Source organism: Chanos chanos, chromosome 14 (genome assembly GCF_902362185.1).
Source record: "Chanos chanos chromosome 14, fChaCha1.1, whole genome shotgun sequence".
NCBI lineage: Eukaryota > Metazoa > Chordata > Actinopteri > Gonorynchiformes > Chanidae > Chanos > Chanos chanos.
In genome coordinates this window covers 10,881,882-10,902,260 of record NC_044508.1, presented here as the reverse complement: position 1 = coordinate 10,902,260, position 20,379 = coordinate 10,881,882, and the positions used below count along the sequence as shown (strand labels likewise).

General features: G+C 39.8%; 1 protein-coding gene across 4 annotated transcripts; it reads left to right on the top strand.

Annotated features, from left to right (window-relative positions):
• Positions 1-3,131: 3,131 nt before the first annotated feature.
• elovl1b (ELOVL fatty acid elongase 1b) lies at positions 3,132-19,506 on the top strand. Of its 4 annotated transcripts, none has more exons than XM_030791311.1 (10): positions 3,132-3,208; positions 3,763-3,846; positions 4,095-4,208; positions 16,288-16,384; positions 16,487-16,677; positions 17,055-17,135; positions 17,277-17,333; positions 17,443-17,548; positions 18,206-18,342; positions 18,549-19,506. In XM_030791311.1, exons 4-10 carry the CDS (start codon positions 16,324-16,326, stop codon positions 18,903-18,905), a joined length of 990 nt encoding a protein of 329 aa, XP_030647171.1. In that variant the 5' UTR covers positions 3,132-3,208; positions 3,763-3,846; positions 4,095-4,208; positions 16,288-16,323; the 3' UTR covers positions 18,906-19,506. The 4 variants fall into 4 exon arrangements, with proteins under 4 accessions (XP_030647171.1, XP_030647172.1, XP_030647173.1 ...); XM_030791312.1 differs by having other exon boundaries at positions 4,057-4,208; XM_030791310.1 differs by lacking the exons at positions 3,763-3,846; positions 4,095-4,208 and adding an exon at positions 11,037-11,148 and having other exon boundaries at positions 3,140-3,208.
• Positions 19,507-20,379: the final 873 nt, after the last annotated feature.

Sequence of the window (20,379 nt, the reverse complement as noted above, 5' to 3'; positions counted from 1 at the left end):
ATTTATGTCTCAAGTTTAAAACTAATCATCAAAATCATTCACAAAATAAACTCCTTTGGAATGGTTCTTTGCCCTCCTGATATTAAATTGTGGAGGAATCAGAGCTGCCTCAAAGTAAATGACAATAAATCCTATTAAGGATTGTGCCAGATCTCTCAAACTGTGTGGAAAGACCCATCTCCCTAAATGAATGATAGCAGACATTGTACTCCCAGGCATTGATGTTATATTCAATCAAAACCCTTGCTTATGAAATTCAGGCTAATTATAAAGTTAAATTAGGTGTCTTCCACCTGAGAACCCTCAGGCTCCGCTTAATGTTGAAAGACAACATGTGTCGAACAAAGTTTTGATTGGACTTTTGCAAAAACTTTTTTTTTTCTATGGAGTCACTAATAAATCCCTCAATATCCTGCAGCATGCATTGAAAAGCTCACAATATGCTCTCATAACCACGTCACACCTATTCTTCAAATTTACGCTGGCTCCTTGTCAAACACAGAATCATCTTCAAAGCCTTCCTCTTCAGATAAAAAGCATTCCATTCCCTGGGCCCTTCATATTCCTTTGGTCTTCATCAGAAGTACACTCCATCTACACTACACTATTGTCTTAAGTCTGATGATGCAACATGTGAGTCCCTACATCCTGGACTAAACACAACATGAGAGGTCACATGACCAGGCTCCAAGTGGTTTTACCTGTTTGGAACCGTTTAAAACACCCTTGAATTTTCATTTATTTCAGAATAATTGCACTTTATCACTGTGTCCTCTGAACAATTCATACTCTATCACCTGATTAGTATCTCTTTTGTCTTTTCCGAGGCAAGAAACTTGACAGTCCAGTTTTACACAGAAGCACAGAGAGAGAACATGTGTTATTTAGAGATGAGGGCACACATACCACAAGACTTTTAAAAAATATGTCAGAGCAATGTCTGGAAAATCGTCTTCATCTCATTTAAATATTCATCATTCATCTCATAAAGCCACAAGTCCTCTTGCATGAGTTAAAATTTCCTCTAGATGGAGACATTGACACACATGTTGATTCACATGAGCAGTATCATTACTGAAACACTGAATGATTCAATTTCTAGGTATGTCTGCATACCACTTATATAGATATGTACATGTATCAAAACTGGTCAATAGAAATTTATGTAATATTTCACAATTGATTTCTTGTAATGGTAACACTGACCAAGTAAAAGAGCAATCGAGTGTGTTTTTCTTTTGGCAAAGTTTTAAAGTTCTGGAGACTCAAAGCATTATACATTTAATGCATTAAACGTTCATATAAAACAAATCAAATGCTTGATGATGATGTAAATAGCTGATTCAGGTGTTTAAGAACTGAGCTAGAGGAAACCTGTCTGAGATTATGGAGCTGGAATTGAGAGCCACTAACCCTAGGACTTGTTCCAAGGTGTGAAAAGAACTGTGAGAGGAACATTAACCCACACACAAACCATACAATACACACAAAAATGTGTATCAGCCACTTGAGTTGGAATGACAAATGTGCTTTAGTCAGTGATATATCAAAAAGAAAACGAGTCACATTTCCACATACCAACATGCTTGTGTGTATGTGAGGTGTAAAGGGTGTGTATGCGTGTGTAACCCTTGATCTACATGTTTTACTTTGCCATGCTTTGTTTACTTCTGAAGATGGACAGGCCAAAGACAAACAGGACAAGCTCACAGCCTCCCCCCTTCAACTTATCGATGACAGAGTAGGAAGTGAAATCATCTAACCAGTTAGACCTTCACTCTGCTAAATTCCTTCATGATCACTAAGTTCGCCGGGTTGGGTCTCCTCAAACACCGTGTTGCATCATTGAAAGTGAGGTTATCGTCTTAAGTGTATTAAATAACTAGTAACTAGGCAGCAAATTGCCCACATGTACTTTGTAGTAGAAAAGATCATTGTAATAAAAATACAGTCTAAAATCAAATACGTAAGAATACGATACAAAGTCAATGTTATATTGATCAGTTATATCATAGCACTTCTTCAGAACGTGGGTGACTTTTAAATACTATGCATACTGCATTAACCTGTGACCTAGGCCAATCCATCAGTGGATCACATGTGTGAGATGAAAAGTTTTCAGGCCTCTCTGGGCTATACTGAGAGATGAACAGGCCAGGGCTGTTCTGCCAGTGGACAATTTATGGTCCGAGAAACAGGTGTCTGAACTCCCCTCCAGTTCTGTCTCATTGCTAAGGCTCCGAACCTGACCCATTTTTCTTTAAAGGATGCAAAGCATAAGTTTTAGCTTGAGGGGTAAATTGTGATAAATAAATACGTTTTAGGGTTGTTCACTGTACCATTTGCAAGGAGCGCCGTAACACCTTGAAGCTATGCTGAACTCAACCAGCTCTGCTGTATAACATACTGGTAGAGTGTCAGTTGTGATGGTATCTTGGGATGTTAACAATTCTGAACAAAAGTTGTTTATTTGACTCCTTAGGTAACCCACTGGAGGCATCTCTTATCTCTACTAAGGATCATGACTTGTCATTCATATATAAAAATGGCAAAACACTTTAAGGTAGGCTGCTGTTGGAGGAATGCCACATGAAAGATGAATGTAGATAAACTGATTAGCGGGGGTGAAACGCTACTTAAAAGTTGAAATTAGGACACAATTAACCAAGCATCAAGGAAGATATGTGATTTAAATAACTTGATTGGACAATGGAAAGTACAAAGAAAGAAAGAGAGACAGAAAGAAGGAAAGAAAATTTCAAGTTCAAATTTTATTGATTCAGATACGTCTTTTTAAAAATCATTTGAAAGAAATACAGGCAGAAATATGACTGATGCACCCTTAAATATTCTTTAAACAATTAAATGCGTGCACAATAGAAAATAGTAGAGTGACCCAGTTTCTTTCATTATCTTTGTTTTTTTTTTTAAAGAAAATAAACTCAATTTTCAAGCATCCCCACCTTTTCTGATTTATATCAAATATAAACACCAATCAGAAACGCCGAACAAGTAGATCATATTTACGGATGTATCAGCTAGCGTTTTCTGTGTCGCGTTTGACTTACCGCCCACCTTTCCTCTCTTAAAGGGTTGGGTCAAAGAGCTTACAAAAAGTCAAGGACGCAAAAACAGCGGGTTAAAGAGGCTTCGAAGCACCGGTCTCAATCACTATTTCAAGAAGTCCATCGATTGGATCCTTGTACTGGTGAGTCTTGTGTGCTTTTGTGCACATAGTTTAAAAGGATTTTCGACTTGAGAAAGCGAATAAGAAAATAGACCCAGTTGTTAAACGGAAAGAAACTTGTTCCGCTATTAGTCCTTAAATCACTAAGGGCGTCCCCGTCTCGATGCGTAATTGCCAGTTGTGGGGATATATTTTTTAAGACGTTTTGTTTTCATTCGGATTTATTTCTCATATCTCCTGACTAGCTTTGGGCTTGCTAGAATGCGATTAACCTAATTTTGTCCCGTTTGTTTCACTTCATGTTATCATCTAATTCAAACGCAGCGACTGAATGAATATAATTAGCAAACAAATCTCAAATGTAAAGTACAGATTAGAAATACTATCTTGAGTCGTATAAATTGAGGCAGAACACGCGGTTTTAATGGAAAGAACACGTTGCTTTTCACATGCGGAAACGCCAAAGATGAATCTCTATTAAACCCAAAACTTCTTAGCTCCACCTTCGTCTCGTGTGATTGGTTTGGCTCGTGTAGCGCAACCTTGCAAGACTGTGCTTATCTTTCCCATGCCAGGTGAGTCCCAGGAAGCTTGTGTCTGCAGAAAGGCTTCGTGTTTGTCCAACCCAGCTCGTCCCTCACAAAATAGCAGTAATAGAGGTGAGGAGTGAGGTGGAATCGTAGCTTAGTAGCTTACAAAGTACTATTCTTCAGGTTTGTGTAGTTTTAAGCACGCGTGCATATCGTACAGCCACTGAGCACCCTATATCTTTCTTTGAAGCAGACAAACTTTTAAAAATGTAAATTAGTCCCATATATTTATCTTAAAAACTCTTAGCTTACCAATTAATAGCAGATACTCTTCTCCAGGTCTTTTCATTTTATCATTTCGACTGAATTTTATTCAGTTACACACTGGTGTTCAGCTAGACCACCTGGACGCTGGATTGGCGACGGAAAAGCAGTCGTGGAAAGACACATTGTCATATCGAATCCGTCAAGGAGACGCGAAGTACTTCAAGGTGACTTCCTGCATTTCTTTTGTTCTGTAAATGTAAACGTTAGTGTATGAGTGGAGCGGCCAGTGTTTATGTTCATGTTTGGCGTAGGTTATCTGGAGATCAGCACTGACTCTGATGGCTGAGGAGAGGTCATTGAGGACAACAATAGGGATCAAAGCTTGTGTCTTGTATTTTGTAGGACATTTCGTCTTTCCTCCCATTTTAGTGCATTTCCATTTGTTTCTTTTTCTGCAGATTATTTGAACACCTGAAACAACAGATCCCTGCTAGTCATTTGTTGTGCAATCCAAGGCTAGTTTCTGGTGTGTGGTGGAATTGTTTTTTCCTCACAGATGTGTCTTGTCTTTTAGATAAACTTGAAGTCTTTCAGGGTCTACAGGCTCACTGTGTCAATTTATTTAGCATGTGTTGAAACCATGCAGAGCCCTGAGGTAGAAATATGGTGCTTTTCACATACATTAAAGTTCTGATAGAGCTTGTGTAGTTCAATATTCCTTTACAAGGTTGTTGTCATGACTTGAGCCCAACTGGTCTTACAGTGACAGGTGATGTTGACAAGTTTCTTCATGCCAACATTGCTTGCATTCAAATAACTTTACTGTGAGAATGAAATTATACACTCAGTCAGTTGGTCTTGTCCGCGTGGATAATAGTCTCCATAACAACAGGACAAGCTTTCAGGCAGCTACAGTCCCATTTATGGTAATATGAGAATGTAGTGTTTTCTGTACAAGGAGTTTCTCATGCCCCATCAAAATGCCAGTGGTGTCAGAATTAGGTTTGTTACGGTTTTTGTTGTTGTTGTTGTTGTTTTTGTAACTTAGCATTTCTACAAACGTGAACATTTCATATAAAGACTGGCTGCATTGCAGAATGTTGCTAAATCTTAATGTCTTTTGGGGTTGATGGCAGTCAGTTCAGCCAAGTTGAATTTAGCCATTTAATATATTTGAAGCTATGTTTGCCATGTTCCCCTAGCCAGAATCCTTAAAGAGATCCACATGACAGTTTAATTCAGTTGGCCTCTTTAACATCATCACATGGGAAGAAATTAGGAGAAATAATGGAGACTGAAATTGGTACATCTAAAAAAGAAAATGCCCCTGGAGAGCTATCTGCCTGCAGGTGACCTGATTATTTGCCAAATTTTTATCCCTGCCTGGAAAGTTAAGTTTGTATGTTGGTCAGTTTGTGTAGTCATTATGTGTTTGATACGCCCAAAGCGCATTTAAGTAATGTCAATGAAGTCTGGACTAATTTGTAGTCTTTATTTAAAGTTCTTGTTTGCTGAGAATAGAGGATATGGTAGGGCATCTCTATGGAAGATTATGATAACAATCACCTTGTTAATTTGCAGTAGACATTTGTCATATTTAGTGAAAGAAAGGAACCACTATGTGACAAATGTTGCTGCTCAGAGGCCATAGCAGTGATCACGTGTATCTGAAAACATATTGCTTTTTCCTATTGGTTGCTTAGGACTGACACACATGTTGCAGATGTCTCTCTTCTAAAGGTTTCCCTAAAGTATTCAGGACTGTCCACTAGCTGTTGGTTTAAATAGTAAGCCAAAAAAAACCTCCCACAACTATGCAGTTTTTCCTGCCCTGTATGATGTCATCTTCCTTTTCAGGCGATTTGCTCTGGCATTCCAGCATTCTGATTGGTTAAGAGTGCAGTAATGCTCTGATTCATGGGGAATACTGGCTGTCCTCAGGAAACCATACATTTACTTATTAAGAGGCAAGAACAAAACTCTTGAGTTTGGAAAAAATTCAAAAACACTTTGCTTGCTTTGTTTCTGTTTACACTTTTAGATTTTTTAGAATTCATTCTAGGATGGAGAATAATTCACACTGTTTTCTGCAGAAATAGGGCATTAAACATTTAGAAGAACTTTGTATTTTCAAGTTAATGCATCTACTTTCTCATTTAATACTTTTAAGTATGTGAGTGAAATCAAAAGTTGAACAGCCAAAGCTGATTTATTCAAAAATGCATGTTAACTGGAAAAAAAAAAAAAAAATCTTTTTAAAAGCCCCTAGGCTTGCAGTGGCTTTCCTCATAGTTTTTCTTCCCTTTTTGTCCGCATTCATGCAGAGGTTTCACAGATCATTACTTCCCATTTCTCCATAGTCATCTAGAGGTCTCACAGATAATTGCTTGCACAGAATCATCATGACTGTCAGTCACTGAAAGCAAAATCATCTTTAAGTCTTTATGAATGACACCACACACATTTAGAACATTTTAGGTATTTACCCACGACATGTTACTACCAAAACATCCTGGTTTCAGGTGTTGAAACCGTTCACACAAGCACCTGTGTCCCGTGAAGATTGTGCAGTCTTGCAAAATTAAGCTACTGAGTTGTAGCCAATGCTTGTAATACCAGAGGGAAGACATTCCTAACATTTGTGAAGTCATACCAGTCATGGTATGATATTGACTAAGAACCATAGCACTTGTCAGATGTCAGGACTGCCTTCGGGTAGCCTTTAAAAGCATTTTCCCTCAGTCCAGAGGCCTCATATAAAAAAATATCTCTAAAATTAGCTGTGTGTGTCTCACCAAACTGGCTAAAGGAGGGGATGCCATTAGCCGTGCTAGCACCTTCATAATAGGAAAAGAGGCTTGTAAGACTATGTTGTAAATTAGAGTTATTTGTAGTTGCAACACGACTATAAATATGCCATCTAAATATGCCATTTAAACAAAGTATCCATATAAATATCACCTTGAAGAGAAAAAAGAAGTCATTGTGTCATTCAGAGTTCCTACCATGGTTTTTAACTGCATTTGTTGCCTTGCAGTTTTAGTTTGGTGGTGGGGGCTGACCTTAAAATGGTCACAGCAGAGCAGCAGTGAAATATAATATGACAGCAGACAAAGGCCTTCTGTACTTCACCATTAAGCCTCCATTCTTTAGTTACAGAAACCAAGGAGCTGTGCTCATGCCTCATAGAGTAGGAAAATCACCATCACTGTGTAGAGATGCCTTAGGAAATATGTAAAACTAAGAACTTCCAAAACGAAATAGACCCTTCCCTTATTCCTCATCAACGAATGGCTGCAAAATGTTTGTTTTTTTTTGTTTTTTTTTTTACACAATTGTGTAATGTTTCACTTGACTAGATTATGTAAGATGTATGAACCTGGTGAACTTGGTTTCGTTTGAGTGGTGTGATGGTATTCTCTGTCTTCATGATCATGAAACATGTGAGTATCTGTAGAGAGAGCTCGATGGAAAATTTCAGAACCTTGAGCTGTGGAGTTTTGACCGGTATGATGAGGTCTTCATGGGAGAGCAGTGAGTGTGTAACACTGCGTGGGGGTGTGTGTATACGGGAAGAAGGGTTTTTTTTGGGGGGGGGGGGGGGGGGGTTATAAGGGTGTTCAGCCCTGATGGGGTGGTTTCTATCATCAACATTCACCTTCTGCAGCCCCGCCCCCTTCCACATCGTCCATTAGCCAGAAGCCAGTCTACCTGCATTCTCATCAGTTGTGCACATGTCTGGTGCTGATTTAGGGATTGCACCAATCATGAGAGCAGATTTATGATCCAGACGATCAAAGGTCGACACTTCCTGCAGTTTTTGTTCTCAACACATTTTCCACATACAAATGCAAAAAAAAAAAAAACCCCACAATTTTTTTGTACATTTTGCTTATCACTATGAGTGGGTACACACAGATTAGATAGTTTGGATTCGGCTGAACTTGAACTGTAATTTAGACCTTAACCCAGCACTAGTCAGAAAAGCACAAACTTTTTTTCACTGTAGGGTTTTATTATCTTTTCAGAAAGGCGATGAGTGATAGGCCTTAGAGCTGTGCTTTTGAATGAAGAACCTCACATGTATGTCAAATTATACAGTTCACTGACTGGGTGAAAATGACAAGTCTGTCTAATGAATTGCTACAAACACAAGTGCAGTGTTTCTTTTGGTGTTGTCTGAAGGGGACCCTTTGACAGCTGTCCCGTCAAGTTTTCAAATGGTTAAGGTCACATTACCTGTCGCCTGTAAGGCATACACTTGGCTCTCAGAAACTTACAGATGAACACCCCTGTCTGTCGAGCCAGTTTTTCCCCCTCTGGACTTTGTGGAATGAGAATTATTTTCTCTCTGGTTATGGTACATCTTTCCATCAGGTGCTTATGTAATTTTTTTTTGAACAACAGTTTAGAGGTGCTGGGTGGTTTGAAACTGTAGATGGAGTATGTAGATAACTCTGTTGTGCCTGTATTATGTAAACTGTGTAACATTACCTTGTTTTGGTTTGAATGAACAAAACGGTGAATTCTGTTTGTGCGCTCTGCCAGAAAATTTTGCGTGGTTTTTAAAATGAAATATGAGTTCTTTACAGCAGGTACAAAACGGACAGACAAAGTAATGTTGGACTTTTAGAATTATGTATCTGCAGAGACTCTGTGCAAGAACAAAGCCGTGTACCTCCCAAGTGTGACAGCATGGTGGGTGGCAGTACAGACTCAAGCTACGCACACTTGTGTGTGTCTTCAGGTGATCTTGGCAGGACGATGAAAGTGCCACTGGGTTACTGTGCCAGTCACAGGGAAAATTACTGGTGTGGCACTTGTATTGTTTGAATTCTTTGAGTCAGACGTTCTACCACCTTTGTCAAAGTTCTGCCAAGATCTGTTAACAGGGAGCTATAAACAATATGAAAAAAAAGATCTAAAACAGCTATTCTCAGTTATGGTTAAATCAAGTGCTGTATACATTTAGACCAAATAAACTGTAAACTTTTTATTTTCCAAACTCATATGCAGACTGTCAATCTCATATCAGTGTTGTGTTTTGTTTTGGTTTTTTTTAAGTGATTTCTTTCTCCTCTCCTCCTTTGTCCTCTCCTTTTTGCAGGGTTGTTTTCCTGTGAGTGAGTGGTATTTTTGCGCCAAAGACTTTTGCATTCTTGACTTTTTTTTTTTACTGTCACCGTACTTGGTTGATAGTTTTCTGGTGAGACCTGTTTAGGGTATAGGCAGAACAGAAAGTGAGAGAAGGAACAGCCAGACTCATCTCTCTCTCTCTCCCCCCCCCTCCCCTTCTCTGCTGTACTCATCCTTCAGTAATCGAGTGACTGGCGGAGCCAGCTTTGTCTTGGACCAGAAACATTTCAGCTGTTTAGATTCCGCAGGTGAACTTGTCCCAGTACAAACAATTGATACTTTAACCAGCCAAGCGTGCAGTCTCACCTTAAAAGTCTCACAACGGAAAAGCATTTCACGAAGCTGAAACGTTTTTGAAAACAACTCCTCGCGTAACCAACACTGCTGTTTTTGGCCACGAACGGGAATTAAAGTTGACTTTGAGTTGAACATTTTAATTTGCATGTGAATGTTTGAATCTCAGTCCAGATTTCTGGCTTCTCGTCCACAGCCACTGAGGTGTGAAATCCCGGCATGTTTGTTTGTATCTAGGCCCGTATTGTACGGTCAGCTGTATGAGTTAGGGTACGGGACCACTTTCTGTGCGCTGCTTATGGACTTATTTTCTGAGTGCGCTTTCTCGCACGTGTTGCTGTAATGTTGTTTTAGAGCAGCAGTGTGGTTGTGAAGCAATATGTTAGCCTTTTGTGTTTCTTCTGGGTGTGGTGAGATGAAAGTCTCTTTTCATTGAAAGAGAAAAGGTTCATGTTAAGAGATGAGTCATTGTCTTGATTTTTTGTTTATAAAAGCTACATGTATATTATTATACCGAAACATCACTGTAATAACCTTCTCTATTCAGGCGTCTTTGAGCCATATAACTGGCATTTTAATAACCTTACAGTTTCAAACACTTTGTAGTTTTGATAATGGGTTACGTTCAAGTATATTGACTCTTACGGAAGCAAAATGAATTTCTTAATTACTGAATAGATACAGTCCTTTTAGATGGTTTTGTATGTAACCTAGCATTATGTAGAATATTGTATTGTTTAGGAGTAGTGCTTACTGTAAGAGTTGGTTGTAGGTCCTCCTGTCGTAAAACAGATGCTGAATTGGCCATGTTAGGCAGGAACTGACACTCTCATAGCTTTAAGTGCAAGAAGACATGACTTGTGAAAGCCCTATTTGGCAAGAGTGTTGGCTCAGTTTCCACCGGCCTGTTTGTTACACTGTGGATGTTAATGTGACGCTCAGAGCCGTAAAACGTCACCTTATTTTCAGAATATGATCAGGGAACGATGGACTTTATCCCAGCTACCGGGCTCTGGTAGTAAGATACAAACTATTAGCTTCACGAATAGGGCGTATTTCCATATTCCCCCCCGTAGGAGGGAGCGGGCAATGTCCTAACAAGGGGCCCCTTCATAACAACAGAGTCTCTACTGATTTCTCACCCTTGGCCTGTGAATAATACTATTAGGCTGTGCGAGGGAGAAACCAGCAGCTCGGGTGGTACAGTCACTGGGGTAGGTGGGGTGGACGGTATGAAACTGGTTCCTTACCAGGGTGGAGGCCCAACAACTATCCAATAGCCAGCTTTTCCTTTTGTGCTGCAGTTTAAAACTCAATGCCGGGTCATCCAAACTCACGTTTGTCCGACTCTCTCGCTCACATGCCCACCCCTCTCTCTCTCTCTCTCTCTCTCTCGTTCGCTCCGTGTGTTAGTTGGTTATTCATCCACTGAGTGAGTCAGGGAGGGAGGGGACTCTGAGGCCAGCACTACCAGTCACACTCTGTCAGCTCTCTCACTCTCGTTCTCCCTCTCTCCACCTCTCTCTCCTTCTCTCTCTCTCTCTCTCTCTGTCTCCCTCCTTCTCCCTCGCTGCTGCTGCTGCTGCTGTTGCTGCCGCTGTCCCGGCCTCTGTGCTCGTCAGGATTGGGAAAGTTGTCTGCCAAAGAGGCCTGAAGTTTGTCGATCATTTATTTTTTTTTTATTTGTTTTTCTAACGCCCGTTCCTTAAGAAGAAGGAGAACTTTGAAGACGAGGTATGTTTAACTTCTCTTTCCCTAAATGCTAACGGGCGAGGCTAGGCCTCGCCTTTTCTCTACTCCAAACTTTTCCACTCCAGAAAATTTTTATTCGACTTGTCAGACCTGTGAAACGGTGAGTATTATTCCTGGTTTACGCGGTTGCCGGGCGATGGTTTTTCAATGTGTGTTTCAATGTTAACATGTCAGCCCACCCTTGTAAGTAGTTCACGTCGGGCAGATGCTGTAGTGTGTGTTTGCCTAATAGTCTTCCTGGCTGACTTCTCTGTGGGCATTTTTTCCATCGTCTCTGAGTTCATCATTAACTCTTACCTCGTGAGTGTGTTCCCTTTTTTTTTTTTTTTTTTTTTCCTGCTGCAATGATTCATTTACAGGAGGTGTGTTATAACAATTCGTTTCTCACTACTGATACTTTCTCTCACCATGGGATTTCTAAATGGCTTCAACACTGTACTTTGTAGCCATTAATTTTTTTTTTTTTTGGTGTGGTGATTGTAGGCAGTTTTCTGATACTTGGAAAGTCACTGACTTTACAGTCGGAGTGTAAGTCTCGTGGCTTTCTTTTTTTTTTTTTCCCCCCCTTGATCCAAGAGTAGGATAGCACTGGACACTCACATGACGGGCATGTGGAGACTCTCGTAGGATCAGAACAGGGTGGTTCTCTGTCTCCAAGGGCAACCCTGTAATTTCTCACCTTCTGTCTAAGTCTTGCATGCTGTACTTAACACACAGGATGTACATTCAGACCTTTTTTTTTGAGGCTTATAGAGGGAAAAGTACTCCAGATGTGTGAGGTGATTTCCATTTTAGTGGAAGTGAGTGGAGGAGAGACTTGTAAATCAAAACAAGAAATTAAGGGATATTTAAATCCTGCTTTTAAATGGCGGTTACTCTAGACTGTGAAATAGTTTCAGTGGGTGAATTTCAACGAATGAGAGGCCATCTTAGTTGACCTTAATGAATTGACCTTTACTCTGAATTGAAAACTGTGACGTATTTGCAGCAGACTGAGGCAGAGGGATGGTTTTTGTGTCTGGTTCATACATACATTTCATTCTTTGCTGAATCAGTCTTGTTTAAGTTGTTCTTTGTTTGACATTTTCTTTGTTACAAATTGAAGGCTCCCTGGAATTCAGTTATTATTTAAAACCAAACAATGCCAGAGTAAGGCTGTTGACAGAGAGAGATTGTAAATCAAAGCAAGAAATTAATAAATATGTAAACTGTTAGTCAGCTGCAGTTGGCTAAAAAACAGGTTCACTGTTGACTGAAATGGTTTCCGTGAATAAACTCCAATCAATGATAGTCCACCTTAATTGACCTTATCAAATTTATTCTCAGTTTAAAACTTTAACACATTTGCAGCAGTCTAAGGTGGACAGACAGCTTTATGTCTGGTTAATTCTTTTTTTAAATTTCATCCTTTGCTTAAGCGATCTTGTCCGTATTGTTCTGTATTGTTTGTCGTGTGACATTGTTTTCTGTTACAACCTTAAGACATGTTGGAATGTAGTCATTCTATTAGACCGGAATGAAGTTAGTGTAAGAGGGTTTTTTTTTTTTTTTTTTCTCGTCCATGCTGAGATTGAATAGGAAGTGTTGAGTAAGGCATTTGGCTTGAACAATTTTACTTAAGAATGTTTTTCTTCTGAGTCATGGTGAATGTCTGTAGGTTGTCTGAGGAAATATTTTTTTTTAGAGTGCACTGAAGTAAAGGTAAAGATTACATAACATCTACCACACAGCATAGTCTGATGAAAGTTTAGATCCTCTTTTATGAAGAAATTTACCCTTCAGTATATCTAATGGTTTACTTACTGAAATGTTCGTCCTTGACTTGAGGCACCTTTGTCCATCTTTATTATATACCAGAACAGTCAAATCATCAACTTGTCTGTGTTGACTTGCAGCTATAGCGGATGTTCCGGAACAAAGATAGTCACGTTGGTGAACTAGCTGGTTTGGCGTTTTCCCAGAGACGTTTAGGTGCTAGGTCCCTAATGGGCTTATCCAGGGGATTTTTTTTTTGGGCTCCAGGTTTTTGATGTGGTGGTGGTGGATTGACCTGTGATTTTCAGCACTTATTGTTTTTAACCCAACTCCTTATGTCATCTTGTCATCTTTAACTTCTCTGTCTAGAAGAACATAGAACACACAGGGTTGAAGGATTTGATGATTGATGATTTGATGCCTTTTGATTAGGACATTAACTCTTAGTTCACAGCTTTTTCCAGCAGGTTCCACCATTTTCTCACTGTCTCCATGTGTAGTCCTGGGAGACTGATGAACAACAGAGAATTTTTTAAATTTTTTTTTCCCCACTTGTTAGGCCTTAGTCACAAGTCCATAGTATAACAGTAGTAGAGCTAATCGTCTTAATTTCCAGCTGAACAGTCAAATTTTGTGTGTAACATGTTAGATTTACTTTCTACCAATACTCATGGTCTAGTGAGCTGTTGGACTAAAACTGCTGGTTCTTTATACCTCTGAGAATTTAAACAGGACTGTGTGACCAAATAGTCGTATGTAGAACAGTTTTGTTGGTAATTTGCTCACTTATGCAAATTTTGTCCTCTCAGTTTCTGTTCTTTTGTTCTCTCAGACCTCGTGAACATGCCGTCCACAAAAGAGTGAAACCGGTACTGATTTTTAGCGGTATTCTCGTGAGTGAATCTTATCTCTAGGAACAGATTTTCCAAAGATTCTTAACCTGTTCAGTCGCTATCTGATCTGCCAGTTCTGGCTCTCCTCAGAACAAGATTACCGTGCGACATCTGATGTCTGATTGTGCTCAGTTGGGGTGATCCATGGGTGCCCTTGCTACAGTTATGAAGTTGTTCACTTTGAGGGCAGAGAGATGCCTACAATGTCACAGGCTTTCCAGAAGCTGCATCTATGTGTGTAAGAATTGTGAAATGAAATAAAGTAATTTTTTTTTTTTTTTTGTTGGAGGTGAAGCATAAGCCAGCCTCTCCTATATAACAGTGCAAATATAACAGTAACTGTGATGCTTATCTTGGCCTCAGTTATGTGAACGTTTTCCTTCTCAGAATTCAACAAGCTCGACTTCAAGTGCAAGTGATGTCCTTAAATTTGGTTTTTTATATTTTATATATATATATATATATATATATATATATATATATATATAAAACATTTTTCTTTTGTCAAATAACATGTGTTGGCTGTCCATGTGATTTCATAATGGCTAGATTATGTATCTCATAATCTAATTTTAAAGATAAGATTATATATCACATACATTTTAAAAGGCGAGATTACATATTGCATGTATCTTAAAGATGAGATTACACATCACGTCTATTTTAATGGTTAGATCATACGTCACATCAGTCTTAAAGGTTAGATTACGTATCACATTCATCTTGAAAACACAAGACTTAAGGCAGCTATGCTAAAATCAGTACCTGCTTGATTTGCACTCATGTGGAGCAGACCAAGATACAGTGTCAAAGACTGCTAAGTGATAACCTGTTTTTGGTTTTACATAAGAGGGTTTATCCTTAGTTTGGTTGCAGTTAACATGAAAGAATGTTGTGAAGAGGATGTTGGTCTGTCTTTGGAGCACGCAGGAGCTGTATGTCAATGAACTGAAGGTTAGTGACCTTCTGCGTTGTAAAAAAAAAAAAAAAGAAAAGCCTGGTTGTTTATCCTTTGTCTGGCAGGTTTACATACATAATGTCATCTCCTTGGCTGAAAGTAGGTTAAGGGTCAAACTGTGAAAGCTAGTCCTATGCTTTAGATTTACACACATGAACTTAAGGAATTTTCTAACCCTGAGGACCAGAAGTCTTTATTTCTAATTCCTGTCTTCTGTTTTCTCTGCTCACATCATCTTACCTTTTCCACTTTGGCCTTTATGTAATTTTGTACTTAAAAAGATGGTTACAGTCAGCACTGCCATAACAAAAGAATCATTTCCTTACTTTGTTCTTCTGCGTGGATTTTTAAACATAGGTCATCGATGGAAAATGTGTCAGAGGTTATGGTCCGTAACACCATCCCGCGGTCAATTTACAGTGCTTGCTCGAGTCAGTCATAAAAGGAGTGCCAGTCGAAGGTTATTGACTGCTTTGCGTATTGTCTTCATTAGGTTTGGAGACTTGAGAGGTATAAGACACTTGAAAAGTTTCCTCTTGCTCAATTTTATGTTGGTTTGTCAGGCCGCACCTCTACCTCTCCCTTATTTACCCAGAGAGCTGGGCTGACTCAACTGCTGTCGAGTGGGAGATGTGATAAGAGCTGTTCTAGACATCGTTTTTTACATCATCTTATGCCAAGATGTCTTATCTGCCTTTGACCTTGGTACTTCTTGGTCCTGCAGCAATCATTTCATCTTTGCACGTGCAGAAACACCGTTGACGTCGACAAAATGACGTTGGAATGCCTCTTGACGGAGTTCTTCTGTAGGAATACGCAAATCTCGGAATGGGCTTTTGGGCCCTATCTCTTTAAAATTCCACTGGAGGGAACCCAAGTTTTGAAATGGGGGAATTGTTTCTGTCCTCAGATGACAGAAAGTGGAGCTCTGACTGTGGGCAGGCACTGCCCTTCCTGTTCTCGCTAACCCCTCCTCTTCAGCATCAGGCCATGTCTGCTGAGAGAGGAAAAAAGAAGGGGGGGGGGCTCTTGCGCTGTAACCTCTCTCTGATTCATTACTGGAACTTTTAACCGCCATATCACATGAGTACAGTATGCTATTGACTAGTGCATTATAAGATCAGTAGAGATCTTAACTCTGCCTTTGTGCTAGAATCATCATCATCTGACCCAATGTTCTCATAAAAATGAAATTATAGGCTTTAGAAATCCTAATGTATTTTGTTAGTAGTACTGTTCTGTACCGACAATTACATGAACCAGATTGTTTATATGCCGATTTCTGGTAATGTATTTCAAGTACTGTGCTTAAGACCCACACAAATGAATTGGATAAATGTTAAAGAATTTTGAATAATTTCAGTGGAGGGACACCAGCCTCTCCTAAGACTTGTCATTGCAAATGATTTAAAAGCATGTTTGTACGTTTTCCTGGGTGACTCACCATTGCTGCACTGGGCTTGTTTGGAACTAAAAGGTGTGGTGTCTTGATTTTTTTTTTTTTTGCTTTTGCAGGGTTTTTAGTCCGACTGGAACAAGAGATCAATCAGGATGTTAGAGGAAGCGAGAGCCAAAGTCATGGAGGTGTACGACCTCTTGCTAGCAGGAAGAGGTGAGATCTCGACCTGGGATTTTTGATCAGGCCAGTTTAGGAAGATAATCCATAGAAACATATATGCTGAACATTGGTTGTCTCTCTCTCTCCCTTTCACAGACCCCAGAGTAAGGGAGTACCCATTGATGGAGAGCCCAGTAAACATGACAGCCATCTTGCTAAGTTATATTTTCTTTGTGCTGTATGCTGGACCACGATTCATGGCCAACCGAAAGCCCTTTCAGCTCAAGGAGGCCATGATCGTCTACAACTTCTCATTGGTTGCCCTCTCCTCCTACATCGTTTATGAGGTGAGATGCAATCATGTTTACCTCGACCAGGGCTAATTCAGTTGCAACCTACGTCATGCAGTTGCTAGACAAGACCTTTGAATTTGTGACTCTGGATTGGCAAATTGATTTATAGTAGGGCTGGTCTGTTTGTTTAGTTGTTTTTGAACAAGTAGTGCATTGCAACTTTTGATATCCTTCCACCAAATGGCTCATTAATGCAATCAGTAGTTATAACTATTGAACAATTGTTTGCCTGTCAAAAGTGAAAGAAGTTGTCAGGCTAAATAAATACTCTTATGATCGTCAAATGACTCATCTGCAATGTCTAGTTTTTTTTATGTTTTATTAAAACGCAAGAAAGAGAGATTTATGCGGAATGTCTGTTTTCCTCTTAGTTTTTAATGTCTGGCTGGGCCACAACATATACCTGGAGATGTGATCCATGTGACTACTCAGACAGTCCTCAGGGACTGAGGGTAAGGCCTGGTTTTCTGTACTTCATCTGTATTCTCTCTAAATACCACTGCTTGTGTTGTAAACATTGTAACTAAACACAGTGAACTTTTAAAGATGAATTGGTGATGAAAAAGGGATATGGTGTCTGTTTCTTACCTCAGATGACGCGTGTGGCCTGGTTGTTCCTTTTCTCCAAATTTATTGAACTGATGGACACGGTAAGTTTCTCGCTGTCCATTCTTAAACTCTGTCTATATCTAATATCAGTCTTTTGTGTGTTGAAATGATCAATACAATTGACTGTTGGGTCTTTTGCTTTTCATGCAGGTGTTCTTCGTACTCCGTAAGAGGCATGGCCAAATCACTTTCTTGCACATCTTCCATCACTCATTCATGCCCTGGACCTGGTGGTGGGGTGTCAGCTATGCTCCAGGTCAGTTTAGTCAAGGATTCCCGGAACCTGCTTCTACTCAGTATATTCACCATCCCACACACAAACGCACAATGACGTCATTGGTCTTATTGCAGCGGTAAAAATTGTGCTAGCACTGCTTTCTCACCACAAACCAAATTTCACTTCCATTTTTGTAACGGTCATCGACTGGGGCAGTGGTCACTTCTGCTAGCAGTAGGTCACATGACTCAGAACACTAAAGCCAACCGTTTTTCTTTCATCTGCCTTGTGTAGACGGTAGTAATTTTATAATGTCCTAAATCCATTTCAATGGCAACTGCTGGACGTGACCAAAATGGGCACCGGGCCAATTGCCCATCCAAAAATCATGGCGAATTGTGTTTCTGTATGTGTGTCACGCCATAGTCAGGAAGCGTAGAGGCCGGATGTCAGACACACCACTGCAGTATTAGCCACTTCCTTTGCTGTGTGTGCTACTCATGAGCCCTGTTTCCTAAAAATAATAATGGATAGCATGTGAGAACATGTACAAGGAACCACCTTATGTAGTGAAATAACAGCAAAGTAATTGGTCAGCACGAGGACAAGGCTTATGGCTAACGTCACTGTCATTGCGTAGACGGTGTGTGTGATTTTTGTGAATAGTTTTTGAATGTTTTCTTTTATTTGTGTCAGGCGGAATGGGTTCCTTCCATGCCATGGTGAATTCTGTCGTCCATATCATCATGTACTTCTATTATGGTCTCTCTGCCGCTGGACCTCGATTCCAGAAGTACCTCTGGTGGAAGAAGTACATGACTGCAATCCAGCTGGTGAGAATGGATTTTAATTCATTTTTTTATGATATGTGCTGTTCAAGTCTGCTGAAGAACATACCATAAGCACCTAGCTGTAGCTGAGGTTATGTATTACTAGTTTTTAATATAGATGGAGCTAAAGATTAATTCTTAACCCAGTTGTTATGGTGACACTCCATGATTTCAAAATTTACTAACTGTTGGTTCTCCTGTTCCCTCAGATTCAGTTTGTGCTGGTCTCTCTTCACGCCACTCAGTATTACTTCATGGAGAGCTGCGACTATCAGATGCCCCTTTTCATCCACCTCATTTGGGTGTATGGTACCTTCTTCTTTGTGCTCTTCTCCAACTTCTGGTACCAGGCCTACACCAAGGGCAAGAGGTTGCCCAAAAACGTCCAACAGCAGCAGCTCAATGGCTACCGTGGCAAGGCTAACGGGGTGTCCAACGGCTCCACCGTGTACACCAATGGAAGCACAGCGGTCTCCAACGGTAAACACCATGAGAACGGAAGCACCAACGGCATGAAGCACCACGACACCGGCAGCACCCACAACGGAAAGATGAAGAAGGCCTAAGCTAGGCCCACGAAGAACACCCCAAGACGCATGATGACGAGAACCTGCATACGCAGACGTGGTTTCCAAAGAGTGTTTTGGCAGTGTTTTTCAGATTTATAATTGTCATTATTATTATTATATGTTTAGGTTTTGTTTTAAAAAATTGTGCAAAAGAACATGGGGAGATGAATGAGCTTTGGACCCATTTTGTATATTATGTTTTGTAATTTTTTTTGTGTGTATGTATTTTTTTTTTCCCTCTCTTTCTCTCTTTTTTTTTTTTTTTTTTGTTCACATATGAGAAGAAAATTATGGAGCACAATGTATGAAGGGAAGACTTGATCTAATGACTATGTAATCTTCACTGATGTTGTCCATAACAACACAATTCACAAAAGCATAGGGGCTGTGCACCATTGTTCTCTTCACTAACACCGTCCTAAACTCACTCAGACTCCCCAGTGCCGCCAAACATTGTACAGCTACCACCAATAAACTCTTTAAGTCTACTATGTAAATATTTTTACTCCAAGAACTAATGGGACTGATGTGGTTTAGATCTAAATTTTGTTACTTCATGTATATTAAATTAAGTACAAATAAATTCCATTTTAAAATACTTTGTCTTCTGTGAATTACTTTATGATAAAATATTAAATGATTAATATCAGTTGCTTGGAAGGGGGTGTTGGAGAAATCCAGAGGAACAAGGCACATGCAGTTGTGCAGCGTCAAGTCTCAGTATATTAATATTGTGTGCTTGGCTAACTGGCCATCCTGCCAGACTTACTCAAATGGTTTCTTGTGTTTACACTCGCACATTTTTTGTCAAAACAGGTGTTTTGCTTTTATAGAGTCGTAGTCAGTGCCACCTACACATTTCATCAGGCACCACAGATGATTATAAATATTGCAACTGTAATCATTTTAAGCATTGATTTTATTTGTAAAATCTTTACTTTTTTTTTCTTTTCTTTTTTTTTGAGGGGGGGGGGTTGTAGAGTGACAGACTTTCATCACTTGGATCAGTGTCAGCTCATTCAGTGAGTTCAGCCTATTGTTTAAGTGTTTCTAATGCAAGCATAGCTTTGTTTTCTTGGCTATCTAAAAAATGTCAGAGATGTGGGTCGCACACAAGGACTGCATTCTGTGTACTTTGAGGGGAATAAAAAAGGGGACGGAATAGCCGAGTCTGGGCATGGATAGCTACCCAGCCCGCTCAGCGCGCCACCTATATTTCCACAGGGGAATGACACGTGGCATGACTGAATGATGTGGCTAAGTGGAAAAAATGTTCTTCTTCAAGTTCAAGGTATAAGGAGGGTTTTTTTTTTTTTTTTTTGTTCCAGGAAACACTTTCTCCTAATTACATTAGACACTGCTCAATTAGTTGTACTGTTGACGAAGGGGGAACTACCAGACATGACTGCACAGTTCATGTTCAACCTGTTTCAGTATCTTCAGTGTTTGCATAATCAATGTATCCAAAAAA